Source organism: Sinohyriopsis cumingii, chromosome 11 (genome assembly GCF_028554795.1).
Source record: "Sinohyriopsis cumingii isolate HCF-2022 chromosome 11, ASM2855479v2, whole genome shotgun sequence".
Lineage (NCBI taxonomy): Eukaryota > Metazoa > Mollusca > Bivalvia > Unionida > Unionidae > Sinohyriopsis > Sinohyriopsis cumingii.
In genome coordinates this window covers 81,463,124-81,487,264 of record NC_142971.1, presented here as the reverse complement: position 1 = coordinate 81,487,264, position 24,141 = coordinate 81,463,124, and the positions used below count along the sequence as shown (strand labels likewise).

The following is a 24,141-nucleotide window of genomic DNA, read 5'->3' as shown; positions in this document are numbered from 1 at the left end:
ATATACAATAATCAACAAACTTATATTGTGGTATAAGGAGATAAAAATATTAAGACCGGTCTTACGTGTCGTCACTTGTTTTAGCAAATGTAGATAACACTATTATGTGATTAAAATAAAATGATTGATAGATACAATCAAACAATGGTATAAATAACTTAGCAAACTCAAATTATCCTACTTAAATAGTATATTTGATATATTCATATATTATACTTTAACATGCCATCCTTGTATTTACAAATCATTTTATATACGAGCTTTTGCGATTTTAGGGTTATTGATTCAGGCTTGGTAAAATAAGGATATTATAGACTGACAGATATAAAAAATGCTCTTGATGAAAGAAACCCATTTATAATTATTGATATTATTTGACTCGTTACTCAGTCATACAAGTTGTCTTTTCCATTTGTTACCTCATTCCAAAACCCAACCAGTATGTATTCGATTTAAATATCGATACAGCTCACCGTATTCCATATAAGTAGTAACTCTTTTCCATAGTTTAAAATTGTTTCTTGTTAACTAATGGTCTTCTTTTCATGTAAAACAGGATAGAATACGCTATGCATTGAGCATTGATATATTCAGGCACTTTAATCAGCTCTTTCCTGAATTTTATAATGATTCATAGATATTTAATTTCTTATATTCTCAATAATTATGGTATTTTTTAAATTTCAGATTTCACACTATAAAGCAGACTTGTCAGTATTATATCATTGAAAGGAGGTAGTGGTAACTGTCAGTTGGAATATGGAAGTTATGTACGTTTTTGCTAGCAAAATGTATTCCGTTTTGGCGTGTGCAACATTAAATTTCGTATCTTAAACGAGATACAGTTCCTAGAAAGAAAGGCCCAGATATATTTAAATTCTGGACAAAAATATAAATAATATTTTCAACTAGTTTGAAAACACAGTGAAAATTGGCTGTCATGGTTTGGTACAAATAAATCATAATTTTGTATTTAGCATAGTTTGTATTCAACTCTCATAATTTCGAAAATCATACAAAGCATGTTCATTCTACTAAAATAATCATCAAGTATGACACAATTATTCACAATTTCAGGCTTCAAGGCCGGTAGTACTTATAAAACAATATAATACAAACAGGTCGTAATATTAATGTACATGTGCATTAACAGAAAATCACCAGTTTCGCTTCATCTTAACACACAATGTAGAAAAGTAACTAAATTGCACAAGGCACTAGGTGTTAAGATCAGACACAATATTAACACATTTTATGATAATCTATTATTTCATCCAACCTTTTCTCAATATTTTTATCTGAGATTGTATTCATTACATTGAACCCTCAAATAAAATTTATCTTCGTAAATTCTTAGCCTTTTCTTTTCACAGTATATAAAAATTCGAAACTATGTCAACATGTCTCAATCGTCAGAGTATGACCGGAACAATAAAATTCTAAACTTGAAAGGAAGTCCTGTTGATAACATTTATCATGAGTTAAGAATGATTTAAGAGTCTATATCTGTACCAAGGGAAATGACATCATATTTATAGAACTAGACCAACACTTTATGTTACACAACGGCTTAATGTTTAGTAGATATAATGTTTATTCCAGTACATTGATACTGCGGAAAAATATTCTTTAAAGTTCGTTAAGCACAAATGTGAACAGATCTGGTGACAGAGTCTCACCTAGTCTTCCCCATAAAGGATAGAAGAAACCTGATTGACCATATGCAAACATTCCACAGGACTTTATGTCTTGATATAACGTAGATGGTTCTTAAAATTGTGTATATTGTTTGCACTTTCATCCAAATATTTGGTCCCAAAACTGATGAAATAAGACATGATTTGAACTAAAGTATCCAATTGTGAAGAGCCTCACCAGATACCACTATAGTGGAAGTAGATGAGATAGAGAGAAGATAGCCTGCGACTCCTCATACAGCTGTCAATGTAACTCTGCTTGGTGTTTATTTTCTTCGAATAAAACTTTTCCAAGCATAATGGTTTTCACTATCTATTCTATAACCTTTAGCCATTCGTTAATTCTTGAGAGAGAAGCGAATTTTGTACTAAAGTCAATGAGTATATTACAATATTACAATATGAGACATATCTGTATTGCTCTTAGCAGTTAATTTTTTAAATAAAAAGTCTAGTCTATATTTAGACATGATATAAAGGTACTAAAATTGAACAATAAATAAAATATAAACGACATCAGCATCATCTGGTTACACGCATAACAAAAACACATTGATTATGAGATAAAGATCGAAGAAGGAGTACATTGTAAACAAAGTATTTTATTTTGGATAAAATGTATTTGCTAAGTCTCGCAAGGTTATCGCTTGAACCAGTCATCAACAGTTGATAAAGATCGGTAACTTTGAATACGAAAATCTGAGGGTAAGATAGACTCTGAGTACAAAGAAATTGGTTGTCGTTAATATGATGCCTAGCAATTACCCTATCAAGGATATAGTAAAACAAACGACTTTTAATATGCAATGAAGAACTATTTCCTGCCGAGAAAATACAACAATTATCTAGGGCAAAATCACTGCCATCTATCTATGTATTTTTTCACTGCATCTGATTCGTTCTTTGTTTTTAGGAGTCTGTTAACGTCACAATGTTACAACTTAGCTTATAATCGACACCATGTGGCTAGTATTTATAACCTAGCATATAAAACGTAAACATACCGGTCTTTGTTGTTGTTACTGTCTATAAGACATCTGCATTGTTTAAAGAGCACAGAAATGCATCTATCACAATGGCGAACGTATTATTGACTACATACATTTCTTTCGTAATTTGTAGAAGACACCGGTGAAAATATAGGTATCTATACGCACGTGCTTAGTAAATACCGTCGTCAAGTCATTAAAACAATCCAAAAAGGTTCTTTCAGTATGTAAATTACTGAACAATTAGTAACTAAGTTTTAAGGGAATAGCAATTTTTTCAATCCGCTATTTAAAAACATATTGTCAGGGTCGGCTCCACTTTGCTGCAGTTGATGTCTAAAGCTGTCAAAACGACTGCCGAACTTCTGAAAAAGAGGAATGAACCAAATAGGAAATGTGAGTTAGAAGAGGAATCCTCAATTTCATTCTATATAACAATCCCCTCCATCTCTTTCTCTCTTCTCGATATATATATATATATATATATATATATATATATATATATATATATATATATATATATATATATATATATATATGCTAATCGGGCCTTTGTTCCCGTTTTTTGTGATCGAGTGCTTCTAATATAGAGCGAAATACAGTGTTCACAATGTATCAATGCTCGCTGTGTTCCATTAGGTATCCTGGTTTAATTTATTTTTAAAACAACACATGAACGCGGAAAAGTTAGTATCTAGTTCTCGTTTCCTTTGATCAAATCTAAGCGTTTTTTACCCTGAAGATCGAATAAAAATAAATTGTCTTTAAAACTTAAATTAAATTAATGACAACTGTTTTTAAATTCTACAACAATGAGTTACCCCCAGAGGGTCATGTTTTAAATAAAGGCACCCTTTTACGGTGTACAAACGTTCTCACTGAAATTGTATTTTGTAACTCATCATAAATCTTATTAACAACTGTTTATATCTCAGTGGCTTAATATGCCGGACATCATATGCAGTGGTTTAAACCATACCATTTTGTGCCGGGTATAGTATCTATCTATCTATCTATCTATCTATCTATCTATCTATCTATGTGTATGTGGGGGAGGGGGTGTGTGCGTGTGCGTGTGTGAGAGAGATAGAGAAACAAAAAGAGAGAGAGCACCCCGGCACATAATGAATATAAACAAAATTAGACCCAGCCTTTATTTATTAAAATTTTAATCAGACCAATAACCGTATTAAATGAAAGACATACTGATAATTATTTATCATACTCTAGGGTTTCCACTTAATATGAAATTTAGTTTAAAGAAGAATTAATACATATTCTGAATTTTAACAGACAAAATTATGAGGTCAAAGAAAAGACTAAGTTTTAGATTTCTTATTTGACAGCTAAACATCTCAAGTGTAATCAGCGTTGACACACACACACACACACACACACTATGAAATACGTAATGGACTTAGAATTGCTGTACTGTACTATTCTGGAAGAAAGCTGTAGGAAGAATGCAAATAATGAAGTGAACACATGCATCTTTTCAAATAGACACCTATATAAGTTTTTGTTAATTATTTGTGGATAGGTTGAGTATGGTTTACGGAATACAGTTTTAAATTTAATGGCAAAAAAATGTTACTCTTGAAGTGTTACCCAAAAGAATACGAAGACCTAAAACGTTTATTGATCCAACACTTGCAATGAATCAAGTAAATTCAGTGTTTTATAAACATAGATTTTGGGAATCGCTATGCTTATAAAATTCTTGTTGAAGCCTCACTTATCTTGCTAACATTTCCATAAAACTTCTAATGGAGCTTAGTAAATGTACCTTTCTCACGTAGCTGTGGATATTGGGCAGGAAATCCCACTGTTTAGCCAGGTGTGGTACTCCCCCTAATTTCATCCATTTAGTGCCTATCACCACACAAAAGTCTTCCCATCCTTTCGTTCCACCTAGGGATAATATCTCAAGGTAGACAACTTTGGGGTCTTTAGCGTTTTTATTCTTCACAATCGTAGCAGGACAGAGGTACGCATCACTGTGGGACATCCATCGCATCTCCATCACCACGTTAAGAGGATATCGACCCATTTTGTATTCTTTCTCTACTTCCTCAATGACAAGCTGACACGCCTTACGAATGAGATCGTAATTCCGCTGCTCGCTTAAGTCAAAAGCAAATTCCATATTGTTCACGGATACTTTTTCGATGTAATTCCGGAAGTGTATTGCATTTGTCAGTTTCTCGTGTAGTATCTCCATCCTAGGATACATTATATGTTTCAAAATGGAGAAGCCAATTCGTTGCATAGTTCGAAACGTTGAAGGATACTTGAAAAGAGCCTGAGAACGGTGATACATTTCAGTAAAGTTCCTGTCCCACCATTTTTGTTTATTGTAACGAGTCTCGTCTGACAGTTCATAGTTACCTTCCTCAACTTTGTTGATTATTCGAGCCCAGACTTCATCATTACGTGCACTGTACTCGCAGATAGGCCACGTAGAGTTCATAGGAAACCAGAAGAGTTCTAACGACCAATTATGTTCCGCTAGACCCTCCATCACACCCTGTGTAAAGAAAATATGATGCACGCTGAAGTAGTCGTTGATCGTTTGGACAACAGTTTGCTTGTTTTCCAATCTGAGAGTCAGGTCATATACAACCCCAAACAGCCCAAAGTTAGCTGTGACAGCTTTCATCATCTCCTCGCCATGTGTATCTTTAGTATAGGTTTGCAACCGCCCGTTACTGTCAACAATTCTCATCTGAACTACATAGTCACACGGACATTTGCAGTCTTTGCCAACACCCTGTTAAAAGGAAGGGAATATATTAAAACAATAATAATAATGATAATAATAATAATAATAATAACAATAATAATAATAATGAGGACTTTGTTTAGCGCCTAATCTTTAGAAGCTCTAAGCGATTTACAACATTAGACAACACATATAACATAAAAACATATATAATGATATGATTACAAACAACAAACGCCATCAGATTAGAAAACATAAAAAACATGCTGAAAATATATTTAAGGTAGGAAACATTATTAGGTCTTTACACCGAGTGTGATGGAGGGTCTAGCGGAACATAAAGGTCTTTAACAAGCCTTAACAAAGATACAAAGAGGACTAAAACATTTCCATTTATAGTTAGCTTTAGAAAAGAGTCATACAGAGAGATGGACAGATGTAAGAAACTTGCATGACATCCGGTGATGATGACACCGACCGTCTGGACAATGGTCAGGAGGGTGTTGCACGGTAAATTGATAGCATTGTCCAGTTCAAACTGTTTGAATTCCTCTGTTGATACACCAGCCATTATGTGGACATCAACAGTTTTGTCTTTGCCCTATGGAGAAAGGAGATGGGGAAAATGACCAGAACTGATTCAAACAGAGACTGTCCTCATTGTTGATGATCGAGTAGGTATTTTAATACTGACAGATTCACTACTCATGCATTTTAATACTGACAGATTCACTACTCATGCATTTTAATACTGACAGATTCACTACTCATGCATTTTAATACTGACAGATTCACTACTCATGCATTTTAATACTGGCAGATTCACTACTCAGGCATTTTAATACTGACAGATTCACTACTCAGGCATTTTACTACTGACAGATTCACTACTCAGGCATTTTAATACTGACAGATTCACTACTCAGGCATTTTTAATCTGACAGATTCACTACTCAGCATTTTAAGAGTGACAGATTTACTACTCAGGCATTTTTAAAAGTGGCGGATTCACTATTCAGGAATTTTTAATAGTGACGGATTCACTACTCATGCATTTTAATACTGACAGATTCACTACTGACAGATTCACTACTCATGCATTTTAATACTGGCAGATTCACTACTCAGGCATTTTAATACTGACAGATTCACTACTCAGGCATTTTACTACTGACAGATTCACTACTCAGGCATTTTAATACTGACAGATTCACTACTCAGGCATTTTTAATCTGACAGATTCACTACTCAGCATTTTAAGAGTGACAGATTTACTACTCAGGCATTTTTAAAAGTGGCGGATTCACTATTCAGGAATTTTTAATAGTGACGGATTCACTACTCAGGCATTTTAAAAGTGACGGATTCACTACTCAGGCATTTTAATACGGACAGATTCACTACTCAGGCATCGCTTAACTGTGTTAACTAAGAATGATTGGCTATGATAAGAGAATAAAAAAATATAAGCTAAAATAATGATACATAGCTGAACCGCAGGATTAAAACGAATCTAAGAATAAAAGAAAGGTAAAAATTATTTCAACTAGTTGAATATGATATTGTATTATGAGTGTATAATAATAATAATAATAATAATAATTATATATTACGAGTATTGAATATTTTATTGTATTACGAGAGTTAAATATGATATTGTATTTCGAGTGTTGAATATGATATTGTATTACGAGTATTGAATACTATATTATATTACGAGAGTTAAATATGATATAGTATTGCGAGTGTTGAATACGATATTGTATTGTGAGTGTTGAATATGATGTATTACGAGTGTTCAGTATATTGTATTGCGGGTGTTGAATCTGATACTGTATTACGAGTGTTGAATATGATATTTTATTGCGAGTGTTGAATATGATATTGTATTACGAGTATTTAATATAATATTGCATTATGAATCTCTATTTTTATAATAAACTGAAACATATGATGGAAACATAATGATTACAGTATCTTTCCATAACAGGAAGTCATTTATGGTGGCCATGAATAGCACACACACACACACACACACACACACACACACACACTACTACTACTACTACTATTACTACTTTTCGCACCTCCAAGAATAAATTGTATATACTACTGGCTTGAAACGCTGCACTAAATTTTTCTTTCTTCTATTTGAAGATCAAGTGTTAAGAACATAATTAATATATGGATTGGCAAAAATCAACACAATTCCATCCATGGAATTATAATCTCTGTAGATTTCTTACAAAGGTATAAAGGGCCTCCAGGAAGTAAAACATTACGATGCCTACACAGGGATTTATTTGTCTCAGCGATAATCTCGTTAGAGACTTTATGTACGTCATGCTGACATTTGACATTCAGTGATTTACAATTATTGCCTTGTTAAATCTTTGGAGAGAGTAGGAAGTGAAAATGAGAGTTTAGATTTTTATTAGACATGCATTGTACATTTTATAGCTTTGAATTGATTGCATAGTTTGTGGACAGGCAATATAAATTGTGAAGGTAAAAACATATGCCTGTAAATCACCGATCTCCCTGTCTTTCTATTTTTATCTGTTTGAAGAATATACAGCACACTGACCTTTACCATGTGTATTTTTCCCGTGTTAGGGTAATCACTTCTCATTCTTTCCATGTAAATCAGCAGCTGTTCTGAGTCAGCGAAGAGAGGTGCCCAACTGTGTTTGGCACCCGCACATCGGACTTTTAATCCCATATCCCGGGCTGAGGAGATTAACTTCCTTAACTGGTTAAGGGTTTCCGGATGGGTAGCAAGCACTACTGCTCTCTGGGTTTTTCCCCAGTTCTCAAAGTTCTCGATGGTTATTTTTGGGTCCTGACCAATTGTTTTCTGCAGATCTTTTATCTTGTCCATTAGTTCCTTCCGGGCAATATTGACACTGCTACCCTGTTCTTTGGACCCATGAATCTGGCACACGTATTAAAATATAATTTGGTATGTGACATCAGCAAAGTATTGTTGCCATCATACAATATTACTTTATTATACTAGTTACAGCATGTTATAGCTGTCGTAATACGCAATCTAGATTTCTAACAAATTCTTAAAGTTGTTTTGTGTTCTATTGTGATAGCTGAATGAAGTTCCTAATTAATCTATTAGATTTTGGTATCATTTTCGATACGTTTACATTATAAGACCGCTGGATTCATATACAAGTGGATTTAATGTTTGACTCCGCTGGATTCATATACCAGTCAATTTAATGTTAGACTAAGCTGGTTTCATATACCAGTCAATTTAATGGCAGACTCCGATGGAATTATAAAGCAGTCAATTTAATGGTCGATGCTACTGGATTCGTACACCAAACAATTTAATGGCAGACTCCGATGGAATCATATACTAGTCAATTTAATGTTAGACTCCACTGGATTAATATACCAGTCAATTTAATGTTAGACTCCTCTAGAATAAATATACCAGTCAATTTAATGCTAGATCAGTCAATTTAATGTTTGATTCCACTGGATTAATATACCAGTCAATTTAATGTTAGACTCCTCTAGATTAATATACCAGTCAATATAATATATATATTGTTAATTTCTTCATTGATAACATTTATTTATTATATTCAAATTCAACGTTATGTTGTTCAAAGTGACTTTCTTTAGTAAAATAGAAAAAGGCAAAACCTTTTTTTGCTAGTTTTTAAAAAATACTGAATTTAATTTGCAATTCTCTTGCTACATGCTATGTGTCTTTGTCATTCTTTTCTTTCTTAATAAGTGATAAAAGTAGCAATGATGATGGCAATTACCATGCTCACAATGAAATGAAATAATCATCATCATCATCATCATCATCAAGTATATTTGATTGACAAATCTCCTTAGCAACTTATTTAGATAACGATCCGGTGGACGTACTTAGAACTATCTGTATTATTCAAAGAAATCATATGTATCTATTACTGTGTCCAGTGCAGTTATGGTACGTAAACAACAAGAGAGAGAGAGAGAGAGAGAGAGAGAGAAAGAGAGAGAGAGAGAGAGAGAAGGGGTTACATTGCAGTCATCCTCCCTCCCCGGAACATCCGGTGAATCATTATCGTCCAAAGTAAACATCCAAATGTCTTCCGCTTCTATTCTTTGTACTATTCAAGGCTGCTTACTAATTTTATTGTCAGGTCATTCTTCATATTTCCTATTAAAATAAAAATTAACTTAGTTAAAGTGATAATATTGTTATTTGATAATTTAACATTTCAACTATAAATATAAATGGTAGCACAACACGATATCATTAGCTCAGTCATTTTTTTTGTGTGTGTGTGCACATCAACACTTCTTATCCCTTTAGGAGAAATATGATGATAAAAGTTAAAGTAGAAAATTTCTAGCTCAGTATAACAATTTTCACACAGATTCGTATCCTTATAGGGCAAGCTAAAATACAGAATCTGTATTTACTAGTGTATTTTATTATCATCACATTGACACTCGAATACGATAATATTAAATGCAGTATAGAAAATCTACTCAAATCCCATCATTATTCACTGTTACATCTTAATGCAATCTTAGCGCTATGAGGAAAACTAACGACGCAACACACGTAAAGCGATCTCTAGACACATTTACATGGAGTGTCTGACACAATTATAGTCATTCATAATTTGTTATACCTCATAAATAAAGGCACAATGCCACAAAAGAAATGGCAAAGAGTTACAAATGTTTTAGTGTGCTACAATTATAACTTTACGAGCAATTTCTTTTGCATTGATAGCCTTAGTGGAGCCTTTATAGATATACGTATATAGCAAACATAATCAGAAACATGTTTTATAGATGCATCGATAACATGTGTAAGTAAACTCTTGCAATCACAAATTGGGGTGTTACTTTTATAAGCCGTTCAGTTTATTTTATTAGCTTCGTAAGCTCTAATGACTAACTGAGCACCATGTGACTTTGTCCAAATAAGTAGCTGCATCAGTTAATATAACGATATTTACCTGAAACGTTTTACGTGCTAATTATTATTGTTCATGTTTAATTCAATGCTAATTTCTTGAATTCTTTGTTCAATCTTTCTCGTCTGATTTTGTATGAAAGCTCAAAGAAGAATGTACGTCACTAAATATTGTTCCTGGTATGACTACTATCACACACACACACACACACACACACACAAATATATATATATATATATATATATATATATATATATATATATATATATATATATATATATATATATATATATATATATATAAAGTCTTACGTGGAAAGTATAACCTCATGCATAGCGTGAACTGTTATTGCCTTTCAGTCTTCATAAGTAACACTGATATTCAGTCTATCAATGATTCCTATTTCTAATTGACGGCAACATACAGAAACATTGCAATGAAATTAAGACACCGAAAAATCTTGATTTACGGTCAAGCTGTAGAATAAAATGGGTTAAATCATTTTTAGTTAATATTACTCTCTACGTTCTAAAGTCCATAACTTGTGTCAGATTTAGTAGATGAATATAAAATCATAATAATTTTGCATAATGAAAGACACTGTGCCATTTCAGCTTGGAATTATTTTAACTGCAGAACTGGCATTCTTTTGTTGTCGTCATAAGCAGCCATTCCTTCATGTACATTTCTAGCTTGTACAGCCCGCAACTGATTAAGCCAATCCCTATTTGTTTCCTTTCTTTTTTTATAAAAAATTAAAATATTAGTTTTGAGCTACCGCAAATCGTGAAATATCCAGCAACAAAATCCAGCCCCTGTAAGGAATTGTACACTCTACCAGAGACTTGCATTGTTTCTTGCTCATATTGACCCTCATCAATCTTTGCGACAACATGTGACAGATTGTTTATTTTACCCTGTTTGCGCTGATGCTTTTTCTTTCTTATTTTACTTGTGGTTTATTCCATTTCTTTCCTTAGAATGTCGTAGATATAGTTCGATGTATAAATGGCTGACATTCCCATTTGGTCTTGTTTTAAGATTAATCTTTTGTGTAAACGTTTCTTTGGTAGTTTTATCGATACAATCGTTTCGAAAGACTTCGTTGATAAAAGCACGTTTACAGCACCTTGTGATGTTAGCTATTTTTTGTTATTAAATATTCATACTTATTTAATTCCTGTAAACATTTTACGATTTGGCTGCTAAAGATAACTCTGCCTGGATTACAAGCTTCTGTGAGTAAACTTCCCGGGTGCTTTGCTCAGCTAGGAATCAGCTGCATTTTTATCTTGTTCGCCTTATATGTATTTACATGAAAATGTGTAACTTAACATCAATATAAATTATACTGTAACAGAGGCTACTTTTAAGAAATCTTAAAACTTTTTCTTTGAGAAGTGAACATTTAAAAAAATTGAATTGGATAAAAAGAAGCTATGGACACAACGATCTGTCATAAGAATCAAAATATGGAGGAGAAAATGAATTAAACTAGAAAAGGTTATTGCAATCCTTGAAGAAAAATAAAAAGAGAAATTATATAGAAAAGGATATTTCTAGGAATAGAGAACTTAAAAGGAGACAGAGAAAGTAAATGAATAAATTACATATAGATACATCAAAATAAAGATAAGAGGATTTCGCAAATGGACAGAAATTAAATGTGTTAGAGCTTTAGAGAAAACATTTAAAAACCTATGACGTTAAATGACTCATGTTCCATTTGTTGCTTTTATCTGTACGTTTTATTAGGCAATCGAAGCAATCTACATTATTGAATTTCATTTTTTTTTTGAATAATATTAATATTTTCAAAACAGCTGTACGACAATTGGTGCTAAAGCCACAAATGAATCAGACAATGCATATGTATTTGTTAAGCACTTTTCCATGATTTTCAGGTGTTTCTTTTCGTTTTGAAATTAACATGTTAGAAGATATTAAAACAATACTTGAATGACAAATAACCAGTGAAATATCTACTTTCGTTTCAAGTCGGGTAATCAGCGTTAATTTCATTTTACAAACTGATTAAAATAACTAACTGAAGAAACTTTACGATTTTAATCCATCTGACAATGACGTGACCAGTTTAACATTGTTATCATTGGCGAATATATCTTTGTCTTCCTTGTTTGTTTACATTCATATTTTTCAACACGTTTCCTGTGGAGTGATTCTACTGGTACGATATATTTCTATCTGTACTTCTGTATCGCTGTACTAATAGTGCTATTATATAATTGTCTTCAACAAATCTTAAATTATTTTCCTTATAAACGTTTTCCATTCAGAGATAATTAGATATTAAAAGATGGCGTAGCTATAGCTATATACATGTATGTTGTAGTCTTTGTTGTAGTAATCAGCACCATAAATGACAGAAAAGCGTGAAATATATGATTGTACAATTTTATATTATTTGTACGCTGATAACGATGTGGCACGTCCGCATGTTCAAATTCAAGTTTATGGTATTGCTGCTTAAATCAACATATTTTGAGAAGAAAAAAGTTATTCAAGTCAACAAATTGTGTACGTCCATGACAATACTGACATCTGAGCAAATAACCCCAAAGATCTGTTGAATCTAAGTAAAAGAGACATCGTGAACATCTCTGGAGAAGGAGGTGAAAAAACAAAATGAAATGAAATAAATTGATTCAAGTCAATATTGTAAATAGCATGCATTCTATGGTTCCAAAATAAATATACCTGTAATTAAAGAATCAAACATATGTCAGCAAAATACGAGATCCAGAAAATAGATGTAAGGCAAAAGATGTAGGAAATTTTGAAAGTACAAAAGCGCCACTAGTTGGACATCTACCACAATTGGAATGATACCTTACCGAAAATATTTAAATGATTCGTGGCAAAGTTAGAAAAAATTGCATTTAGTTAAATGGTTGAAACATTTGTTTACAAAAAGAAACAGGAGGTATCAAAACTCAATATAGGCACTGCAAAGTGCGTAGCTAAACCTATTGGCGATATATCAATAGCAAATTTGCTCAAAGTGTTGTTAGGGTGGAGATATTAGTTCTCCACTAAAAAACGAAATATGATTCATTCGTTGATAAACCCTTAAAAATCTTAATATATTCTATATTTCTTGATAGAAAGGCTTATTCCAAGCTAAAACAACTGGTAATTAATTGTTTCGGTAAGTCAAAAAGCAGCATACAAGTTATCTGAAATTATGGCCAGTGTAGCAAGTAGACCTTTGAAAAAAAGCGAGATGTGTTCTTTCATTCAACAATGAACATGTTAGTTTATTATGGAATTTGTGGGTTTGTGTTGTGCATTTTTGATTGGCGATGTAAACAAAACACACATTAATTATCAAGATCAATATAAATCGTTGATTATTTCCTAATGATTAATAAATATTGTTTTGGCACCCTTCTAAACTGGACTGTGTGTTTAGTTTATTGTCGTTTATCGACTGAATATGACAGTATAATTTAGCATCTACATATCTTTGACTCACTGTGTTTGCTCTTCTGTCTTCTACAATTTCCTCTTACACTGTGACATCTTGCGGATCTTAGAATATAGTTGCTTTCTAAATCGATATTGATAGAAAGGCTTATTCCAAGCTAAAAGGAGGCTTCAGATTCTACGAAGTTTCATTGCCATCTCATTTTGTAATAAGAAAAACTACTTAGACACCAACAGCTTTTTCAAGTTTGATTTACAACCTGTTATGCAATTTTGAAAACTTCATATGTTTCTATGCTACACTATGATAAAATAACAAATGAATAGCTAAATTTAGCAGAAACAAGAACTGTGAAAATAAATTGCTACCTTTCCAAACTGTACACGTAGAATATATGTTACAATTACTCACTTTTATGGTCACTACAAGTACCTCTTGTAATTTATGGCGTTTTTATTCTTCCTTTTCTTATATATCAGGTCATGATTTGGTGGAAAATTAACATTCCTGCATATTTCATATTTATGTAATTGTTGGTTGGATCGCTTATATTCCCAATGGTTAGAGGCATATAACACTCATTTGGTGATAATCTAATCTGGGAGTACAAGTAGAACCTGTACAAAGATTTAACGAGTCCTGCAGCGCTTTGAGGTATCTGTAACCTGTTGGAAATTCCACACCCAACCTGTTGATATCTCCGAACAAACACAAAGTAAAACAAATCGACTAGTTTCAGGTAATTCTGCCAAACTTTTATCTCACCGTGCTTTGTGTTTGTTCAGAGACAAGACATGCCAGTTTTAAATCTATAATACGTGCAATGGTTTGTATGTTTATTACTGAGCTTTTTTGCCATAAATATTTAATTTCGATAAATATTTCTTCAGTGCTCGTTTTAACTGAAACGTGTAGCTGAAACTGCTGAAAATCATCAAAAATATCCAATTGCGTAATTTATTTTCTTTGTAAATTTCATATCTATTTGATATTGGACGAAAATTGCCAGCAGACTGCATCTTTCAAATCGGTACATCTACACACCGGGAATGCAATACCGTATTGTAGTGGGTTCCAATAAAGTGTGCTTTAGCTGGTGTTACAACACATTATCTTTAAAAAAATCTTTTATTGTGATACTGCTTCGTAATTGAACGCTTTATGGCTGCAATAAAATTATATTTTGATTTGTATCACTCCCTTTCCTTAAATAATGTCATGTATTATACGGCTACGATATTGTGTAACCGTCGTTTCGATATCAGGATTGTCATATGTACCGCTTTATAAATAAACCCATGTCACAAAGGAATCAACCCTTCTCCAAACCATAGTGTAAAATGATTTGTTTAGGCAAACATAACAATTTGCAATATCTGATCGATACCAGACATAATTTATCGTGAAACAAAGAAATCCTTTGAGAACCTCTTTAATTCAAGCCAGATACATTGTTTATATACCTTATTAGTTTCTAGGCAATATATATATATATATATATATATATATATATATATATATATATATATATATATATATATATATATATATACAGCATAAACTGATCTTGTCTATTTTTAGTGAGATCCTTTGCTCATCATATAACCCTGGCCTTTAACAACAGCTGGTGGAACATATTGCCGAAGCAAAATGCAATATATATTCTGTAAAGCTTGCCACATGTTTTCGTTGGCAAAAGGGGTGAGTGTTGGAGTGCAGGAGTGACTGTGCAATTACATTGTTTTAACTGTTAATGGGGAATTTTAACCAGGGTTGCAAGGTTCGCTTAGAAATCATGGATATGGATGGATGGGTCTTGTTATTATTATGCTGTAAAGCTTTGGTACAGATAAAGCTTTATATTAAACTACCTGGAATCTGGTAAACAAATATAATCATGAGAGTTAAATGATGTATCAAAACAATTTGATCAGTAACACGTGACCGTTTATATCCAATCAGATTGCAGACAATTCGGTCAGTTGGTAACAATTGGAAGTCTTATCACCATCAAAGATGGCAGATGTATGTATGTATGTATGTATGTATAAACAAAAATCTTAGTTATAACACATGTAGAGAGTAAAACTAGTAGTATATCCTAGTTTTCAGAAGTCTGTTTTATATATAGCGCACACAAATACACACACCTAAACATCCAACGGAGTGAAGACTGTCTTCTGGAAGCAATGTATCGAAGAAAGAATCAATCAGTTGACCACCAGCAAGTACGTCGAAATGAACGGAGAATAGGCTGAGCCAAAAATTCAATTCATCACGATGCATGACTTACTATTTATACTGACCATACAATCCACGTCATTATTCTCATTTTTCTGCAGTAGGTCATTGTCGGATGAAAATTCATCAGATATAAACTGTCCAGTTATACGTGATATTGACCATATAATCCAAATCATTATGATGCTTGACTTACCATTGATATTCATCATATGATCGAAGTCATTAGCATGCTTGACTTACCATTGATATTGACCATATAAATCAAGCCATCATTATACTTGTCTTATCATTGATATTCATCATATGATCCAAGTCATTAGAATGCTTGACTTACCACTGATAATGATCATATAATTCATCTTTTTTTAAATCTTCCGACCTCTCACTTCGACAGTTTTTGTTGTCAGCTTTACCGTCCTAGGTCCAACAATGAGAGAGAGAGAGAGAGAGAGTACGCATTTAATCATTAAACTATTTATAAATGGTCTGTTATATAACCTTTCTATCAAACAAAAGAAATCAAAGAATCAATTAGATTACAGTATTTGTGTGCCACATAGCCAAGGAATTTACAGTACGGCCCTCTTGTCTAGCCAGGATTTGTAACTTCATGTAATTGGTATCGTTTAACACTGTGAAGAAAAAAACCCACATGGAATGAGTACACAAACCATTATTACAACTTAGATTCTTGCAGGTTACTTGGTGTAAGTTACAGTTTAAGATTTTCATCCAGATAAAATGTTTATTGTTTTCTCTCCGTCTCTGTCTACTTTTGTTAATTGTTTCTAGTTGTGTGTGTGTGTGGGGGGGGGGGGGGGGGAGAGAGAGAGATAGAGAGAGAGAGAGAGAATGTGAGACAAGAAATATTCCTTAGGGAAATTTCGTGTGATTGATATCGGCTATGTTTGATCACAGATTTTTAAAATGTCCCGCAACAGTTAATGGTAATTTTCTATCACTGTATGTGTTCTACAAATGCACCAGTTATTAATGGTATGCTATGTGGACTTGTTATGGATCTTTGACAAAGTTCGTGGAAAGGCTCGGTTGACACATCCGGTTCCGGTTCCTTGCGCGAGATAACCATAATTGTTCAACGAACTTGCCGACTTTATTTTCGATTTTGTTTTTAAGACGCATGGATTCGTTTATTATATGCATCTATCTGATCGCAATGTATTCAATTCCAGTAGAGTTTTCTCATCCCTACTCAACTGACTGTACTTTACAACATTCTTGTACGTTATATCTGGACTTTGACGTTTATCTTTATGTTCTTTTGTGTGGCGCAATTTAATAAAAAATCAAATTCTGATATATTTTCATATTCGCTTTGCATATTACAAATTTTTATGTTAGTATTTTGTCTAGTGCATTCAAAATAAGCATTATAATTACATTGGTTACAGCATATACATTACGTATGTGGCGCTCTTACTAACGTTCCTCTTGATAACCTGGCCTTCATTCAGGTAAATTACAACTTAATAAATATGTCAACATAACCCGTTGCGACCCACGGGTTGCATAACAGGTGTTAAATGAATGGCGGATTACTTGTTTTTACAAAGAATCTTATCTCCATGTACGATAACTATTGCTTTAAATATAGACGATTACATTCAACATGAAATCGATACGAATCAAAGGGTATGGTGATATATGGGTGCACATTGCTTTCCCTGATAAAAGTACGGGTATTTTGGTGATTTTGAATTTTTTTTTTCAGAACACGGCACGAAACATTTTGTTACATGTAGATCATTTTCATTCTTGTACGTAATGAATGTTGACATTACCTTGGTCTGCTTGAAGTGATGCAATTTTTATTTTCCTTCACTTAGTTTCTCACAGTATATTATTTTACGGTAGTACCGTGTATTGTCACGATACCGCATCTATCAAAGTACACTAATAACGTGGAAGTATTTCGGCGACAACAACGGATATAAGTTTGAATTGTAACAAGCTTAGATTACTTAACTTTGCATATATGTTATGTATGTATCGCTTGGATGTAAATCATATACTTGTTAAAGACCCGTCCAATTTTAAATTTTAATAAGGCTGTAGATTTTATTATAATAAATCTGAAATAATATATATTTCTAGAACAAAATATTTATTGTGTCAAAACCTTTTGAATAAAAAGCAATAAAATTCAAAAGTACATAAAGTAACTTACCGTCAAAATCCTTCATTAATACGACTTATCCAAGAATGAATGCTTTGTGGCATGTGCTCTAAGCAATAGGCAACTTTGAACTATTATCAGAGTACATTCGCCCAATGAACTATGGGAGAGATAAGACGTCACCTAGAGTTACAATACTGTGCATTTGAAAAGGAACTTAGAGATCTCAAATAAAAAACGAGTGATATAGTTTTAACAGATAAAAATTAGATAAATGAAATGTACAAATGCCAAACAAAAATCATGACAAATTATCGACTTGGAGATTAAATTCCAGGAATAAGATCGAGTAAATTCAGCTAAGGTTTCTTAGAAAAGACTTTGTCAATATATGTTTTTTTACTTGGCTTAGGATAAAAAAAGGTGAAACCCTTTTTGCCCTGAGTACCAAGTATCGTATATTGGTGAACAATGACATTCTGTCATTGCTGATAATAGCGAATAGAAACTAGGAATCCTACTTTATTTGCAGAAAGATCAATGTCCGTTGGATATTGGAATGTCCATGCAATTTGCTAGCACACAAACGGAGTGAATGTTTGACGCATAATCAGGAGAGTAGTACTGTGGAACGCGATGGAACGGCGTTTTCTTACTTCTTAATTGCGTTCTCTCACTTCTTTATTGCGTTATCTCACTTCTTTATTGCGTTATCTCACTTCTTTATTTAGCACTACATCATTGCGTATACTTATGAAACAGAACGACGTGGTTGATTTTTTCATGACACCTTGAAGCAGCTTATTATAGGAAAGTTAAAGCCATTATGTATTTAATCTTATTAGGGAAGAATTCGATTTGCCTTGTTCTTCATGCTTGGTTTGGGGGAAGGCGCTGTATAGTTGATACATTACTTTGCGAATATATATATATATATATATATATATATATATATATATATATATATATATTAGTTGAAGTGCGCGGTTTAGGACGGATATAAAAAAGAGAAAAAAATAAGAAATGAATTGGTATGAACGAGTTTAAATGAAAGTTGGATTGTAAAAATACGAAAAAGTATTTAAATAATTTGAGATGACAAAAGAGGAAGAGAATATGTTCAAAACAAACTATCGTCACAATATTAATGTCCACCTGCCGGTTATGTTTGCATTGCATTTCTGGTATTTTTTTTTTTTTTTTTTTTTATTAACCCCGTAATAGGTTGACCAATGGGTCGGGGAACCATCCCAGGGTCACCTTACAATCAAACATTTCTGGTTATCAGATAATCTAGGGATAATAAATATAATCTACAGAGAAAGTAAAAAAGAAAAACACACACACACACACACGCATATACACATGCATATGGCACACAATCTAGGTTACATGGCTTTTGTGATATTACAGTATTTTGTTCCTGTTTACCCTCAAGTCAGAGACAAGTTAAATGTTCATTGTTGAGGTCCATTTTTGAAGAAATTGGTCCTCTTTTTTATTTACCTTAGCAGTGTATTTTTCAATGTTCTTATACATTGCAACTATTTGCTTAAAAGCAAATATAGAAGGATTTTTCATATTGAATCTGCAAGTATAAATATAATATTTTGTCAAAATAAGCAGAAAATTACCCAAACTGTCCAGTTGTTCACTTCCTAAAAATGTTTCTTTTTTGGACAGATGTACAATATTTGGGCAAAAAGGTGCAAAAACTTCAATAAAACGGTACCAAAACTGTGAAGTAATACTGCAGTCATAAAAGAGATGCTCAATACTTTCAGTTTCACTCTTACAGAAAGTACATTTGTTGTCATCAAATATGTTAATTCTTTTAAGAAAATCATTAGTAGCGATTATTCTATGGATTAATTTAAAGTTAAAAGAGATCAACTTGGTATCCTTGGTACAGCATTTTGCCCGGCTATATATATCAGACCACTCCTCACTACTTATATTTTTATTAAATACTTGCATCCAAGTTTCTTGCTTCGCAGTGTGTTGCCTTTTAGCTTCCTGTAAAAGATCTTTGTAAACAAACTTGAGTGAATCTTGTTTTCGCAAGTTTGTTATTTTATCCTCCTGCTTATCAAAATTATTATGTACTAGGTGGTTATTATGGCATCTTTCCATGCTTTAGGAATTCTGGATATTAAGGAGAAGTATTTCAAGAAATCATCGCTTCCAGTTTTTTGTTTTATTATCTCAAAAGATATTAAATTACCGTGAACATCTACTAGATCGTTCAGAATTTCAAAACCAGCTTCTGTCCAGGATTTGTATTGTTAGATCATTTTAGGGGGGACAAAATTTAAAATACTCATGGATAGATACTCGTTAGGACTTTGCGGTTCTTCTTTCCATTTAGATACTGCCAAAATTACATCTCTCCAAAAACTGTTTTTAATGAACTTACAAAATTCTTCTAATTTCCTTCTCCCTAAATTCCAAATATCCTTTTTATTTCTGAGTATAGTTGTATTGACTAAGTTCTGCCACGTTCCATTTTCCTTTTCCAGCAATCTTTTAACCCATCTTATCTTAATATACCTAATGAATGAAAATATGTGTATCATATTTAGTCCTCCCTCGTTTTCTGGGGAAACTAGTATATCACGTTTTATTCTCTCTACTTTTCCACCCCATACAAATTTAAATAACATGCGATTTAGTTCTGCTTCAACTTTTGCTGATGGGTTAGGAAGTGCTGAAAAAAGATGTTTGAATATGGGCAGAACAAGAGTCTTTACAACAATTACTTTACCAACTATTGATAGATGTCTTTGACTCCAGCTTGCCAGTATTCGTTTTGCCTTTGTTAGTTTCTTCATATAATTGATTTCCACCATCTGTTGTAAATCTGGAGAAAATTCTATGCCAAGGAGTGTAAAGTTAGAAGAGGACCAAATTAGGCCCATTTCGGGACATATTCTTTCATTAGAAAATTTCTTGTTTCCAATCCAAATAGCTTTTGTTTTTGTTATGTTACATTTAAGTCCCGATAATAGAGAAAAACCTTGCAAGATATTCATAGTTGCTTCAAGAGAAAAACTAGATCCATCAAGAAGAATAAAAGCGTCATCGGCATACTGACCCAATTTATATTCACTGGCGTCAAAGATTACTCCCCGTACATCCACGTTTTGCTTTAAAGTTATAGCTAAAATCTCAACCCCAATGATAAACAAATAAGGTGCAAGGGGATCTCCTTGACGACAGCCTCTTTCAAGTCTAAAAAAAATGACATATGTCCATTATTTATAACACAACTATTAGAGTCATTACAAAACAGTTTAAACCACTTACAAACGGAATCACCAAAATTAAAAGATTGTAGAGCTTCTTCCACAAAGATCCAGTTGATTGAGTCAAAGGCTTTTTCGAAATCTATTAACAATAATAAACCATATCTGTTTTCATTCTCAAGTTGGTCCATGATATCATATAATAGTCTGGTGTTTTCTCCAATGAATCTACCCTTCATATATCCTTTCTGAGTATCGCTGATTATTGATGGAAGAACCTTTTTAATCCTAGCTGCAATTGCTCCCGAAGCAATCTTATAATCAGTATTTAAAAGTGATATAGGTCTCCAGTTTTTAAAATATCTTCTGTCTTTTTCCTCCTTTGGTAGACAGGTGATGACTCCTTGAGTCTGAAAATCTGAAAGTTTTCCTACACTATATCCGTAATTTATTGATCTACATATAAATCCCCCCAGAGACTTCCAAAAGAATTTATAAAACTCTACAGTGAATCCATCCGAGCCAGGACTTCTTCCATTTTCCATCCGTTTTAGAGACATACCAAATTCATTAATTGTAAGCATACCCTCGCATGATTCTCTTTCCTCTCGACTAAGTTTAATATTGTGATTAAAAAATCTATTTCGAGTTTCTTGAATAGCCTCATCATCAAGCTGAGCAATTCTACTTTTGAACAATTCCATATAAAACTGTTTGTGTGCTTCTAAAATATCTATTTGGTCAGATATATTTGTCCCATCATCTAAAATAATTTCCTTTATTGTCTTATTAACATAGTTTCTTTTTTCAAGATTTAAAAAGTACTTTGTGCTTTTTTCCCCAAATTCATACCATCTAGCTTTAGATCTTAATATAACACCTTCTATGTATTTTTTCCTAGATTCCTCTAATTCTGCTTTTTTTCTCTCTAAATTTTCCAGAATTTCCCCATTTATGTTATTCGACAGTCCCCCTTGAATTTCTATTATTTCCTGCTCAATTTTCTTTAATTTTTCCCGTTTCTCTTTTGATTTCCTAATAGAATAACCTATAGTTTCAGATCTTATTTTCATTTTCAAAATTTCAAAGAACATTTGGTCGTTACAGGAAAGAGAAACATGGAGAGAGTCATCTTTATTTCCCCCTACATAATATTCATTTACAGTGTCAGTTATACACTTTTTGACCTAATCAGTATACTCAATGTTCCTCAACAGTTGGTTATTAAATTTCCAATATCCTTTTCCCCTTGGAAACGTTGAAAACGCCACACTCAAAACAATAGCTGAATGATCAGTCTTTTACCCTGGTAAGATACATGCATCAGCTGTATTCATATGAATGTCATCTGATACAAGAAAGTAATCTAGTCTACTTTGTTTCAAGGGAGATTTTTGCCTCCAGGTATACATCTTTAAGTCTTGGTTGGAATTTTGCCAGGGATCAATTAATTCCAATTGGTTTTTCAGGTCTTGAATCGCTGCCCTAGACTGTTGGTGTTTGTCATGTAAAATATTATAAGTATCCAAATCTAAGTCTTGAACAGTATTCCAGTCTCCGCACATTATAATTGATGAGTTCTCAAAAAATAAAGTCTCCTCCTTTAACTTTCTAAAAAAGCTAGGATTATCATCATTATAACCATACAAATTCACGAGGGTTATTCTGTTGCCATTAATTGTAATATCTAAAATAATAAATCTCCCTTGACTGTCACATCTTTCTCTATGAATTATAAATTCAAAAGTATTTCTAAAAAATATTGCAACCCCAGCACTCTTACTAGAGCAGTGGCTAAATATACATTTGTATCCCCATTCAGCTGCCCAATATATTTCATCGTTCTTTGTACTATGAGTTTCTTGCAAGCATATTATAGATACATTCTTTTGTTTTACCCAGTGAAAAATATCCCTTCGTTTTAAGACTGAACCTTGCAGGCCTCTAACATTAATAGATATAATTTTTATTTTATTATCCATGAAAACAGCAGAAATTTTACACATACATATTCTTGTACAGGAATGTATGAAGTAATTATCACCTTGAGTTTATCATATGCATGGCTTTCACACTCACACTCACACAGAATATAAACATCCATAATAAAATCATACATGGTGTTACAGTAAAGGCTGTAGCTATGGCTGCATTTAACATTGATACAGTATACTATGGACAACAAGTGAAACAACTCCATTTGCGATAACTCTTATGCACCTCTGACTGACCTTTCCGGAGCTAGAGACAGTTTTGTAAACCAAACGGCACAGATTAAAAAGAATATAAATTACAACTTAATGAATGAAAAAAGGGGTAAAAGGGAAGAAAAAGAAAGAGTGAAAGAGCGCATACAAGGAAGTGGTGGGTGATTGAATGTATGAGCAAAAAATGTGAGACTGAGAGATTTATCATGGAAGAGTAATGTTGAGAAAAGTGAGTAAACAACTTAGTAAATGTGTATATGAGAGTATAAGAGTGAAAGATGATTTATAAACTAGTGAGAGAATTTATTAGGGAGATATATAACAGTGGACCAGCGAATCATCAGACATATAAATTATGGATAAAATTGGTGAGGGAAAGAAGTGTCGTATAAACAAAATATTAAAACAAATTAGAGTAGAAAAAGGAGTATAAAAACGAAAGTTCACATACCTATTCGGTCAATTTCATAAGTTCACAGAATTGCATATTACACTTATAATCT

General features: G+C 32.7%; 2 protein-coding genes across 2 annotated transcripts; both read right to left on the bottom strand.

Moving 5' to 3' along the window:
- Nucleotides 1-2,918: 2,918 nt before the first annotated feature.
- LOC149788837 (uncharacterized) lies at nucleotides 2,919-5,449 on the bottom strand. The gene is made up of 2 exons (XM_089975794.1): nucleotides 4,473-5,449; nucleotides 2,919-3,051 (listed from the first exon to the last, which is right to left on the bottom strand). Exons 1-2 carry the CDS (start codon nucleotides 5,409-5,411, stop codon nucleotides 2,944-2,946), a joined length of 1,047 nt encoding a protein of 348 aa, XP_089831920.1. The 5' UTR covers nucleotides 5,412-5,449; the 3' UTR covers nucleotides 2,919-2,943.
- Nucleotides 5,450-5,712: 263 nt separating this feature from the next.
- On the bottom strand, nucleotides 5,713-18,471 carry LOC149788836 (uncharacterized). Its single transcript, XM_089973554.1, has 4 exons — nucleotides 18,238-18,471; nucleotides 9,447-9,585; nucleotides 7,996-8,343; nucleotides 5,713-6,009 (listed from the first exon to the last, which is right to left on the bottom strand). Exons 2-4 carry the CDS (start codon nucleotides 9,504-9,506, stop codon nucleotides 5,713-5,715), a joined length of 705 nt encoding a protein of 234 aa, XP_089829680.1. The 5' UTR covers nucleotides 9,507-9,585; nucleotides 18,238-18,471.
- Between the last annotated feature and the right edge of the window lie 5,670 nt (nucleotides 18,472-24,141).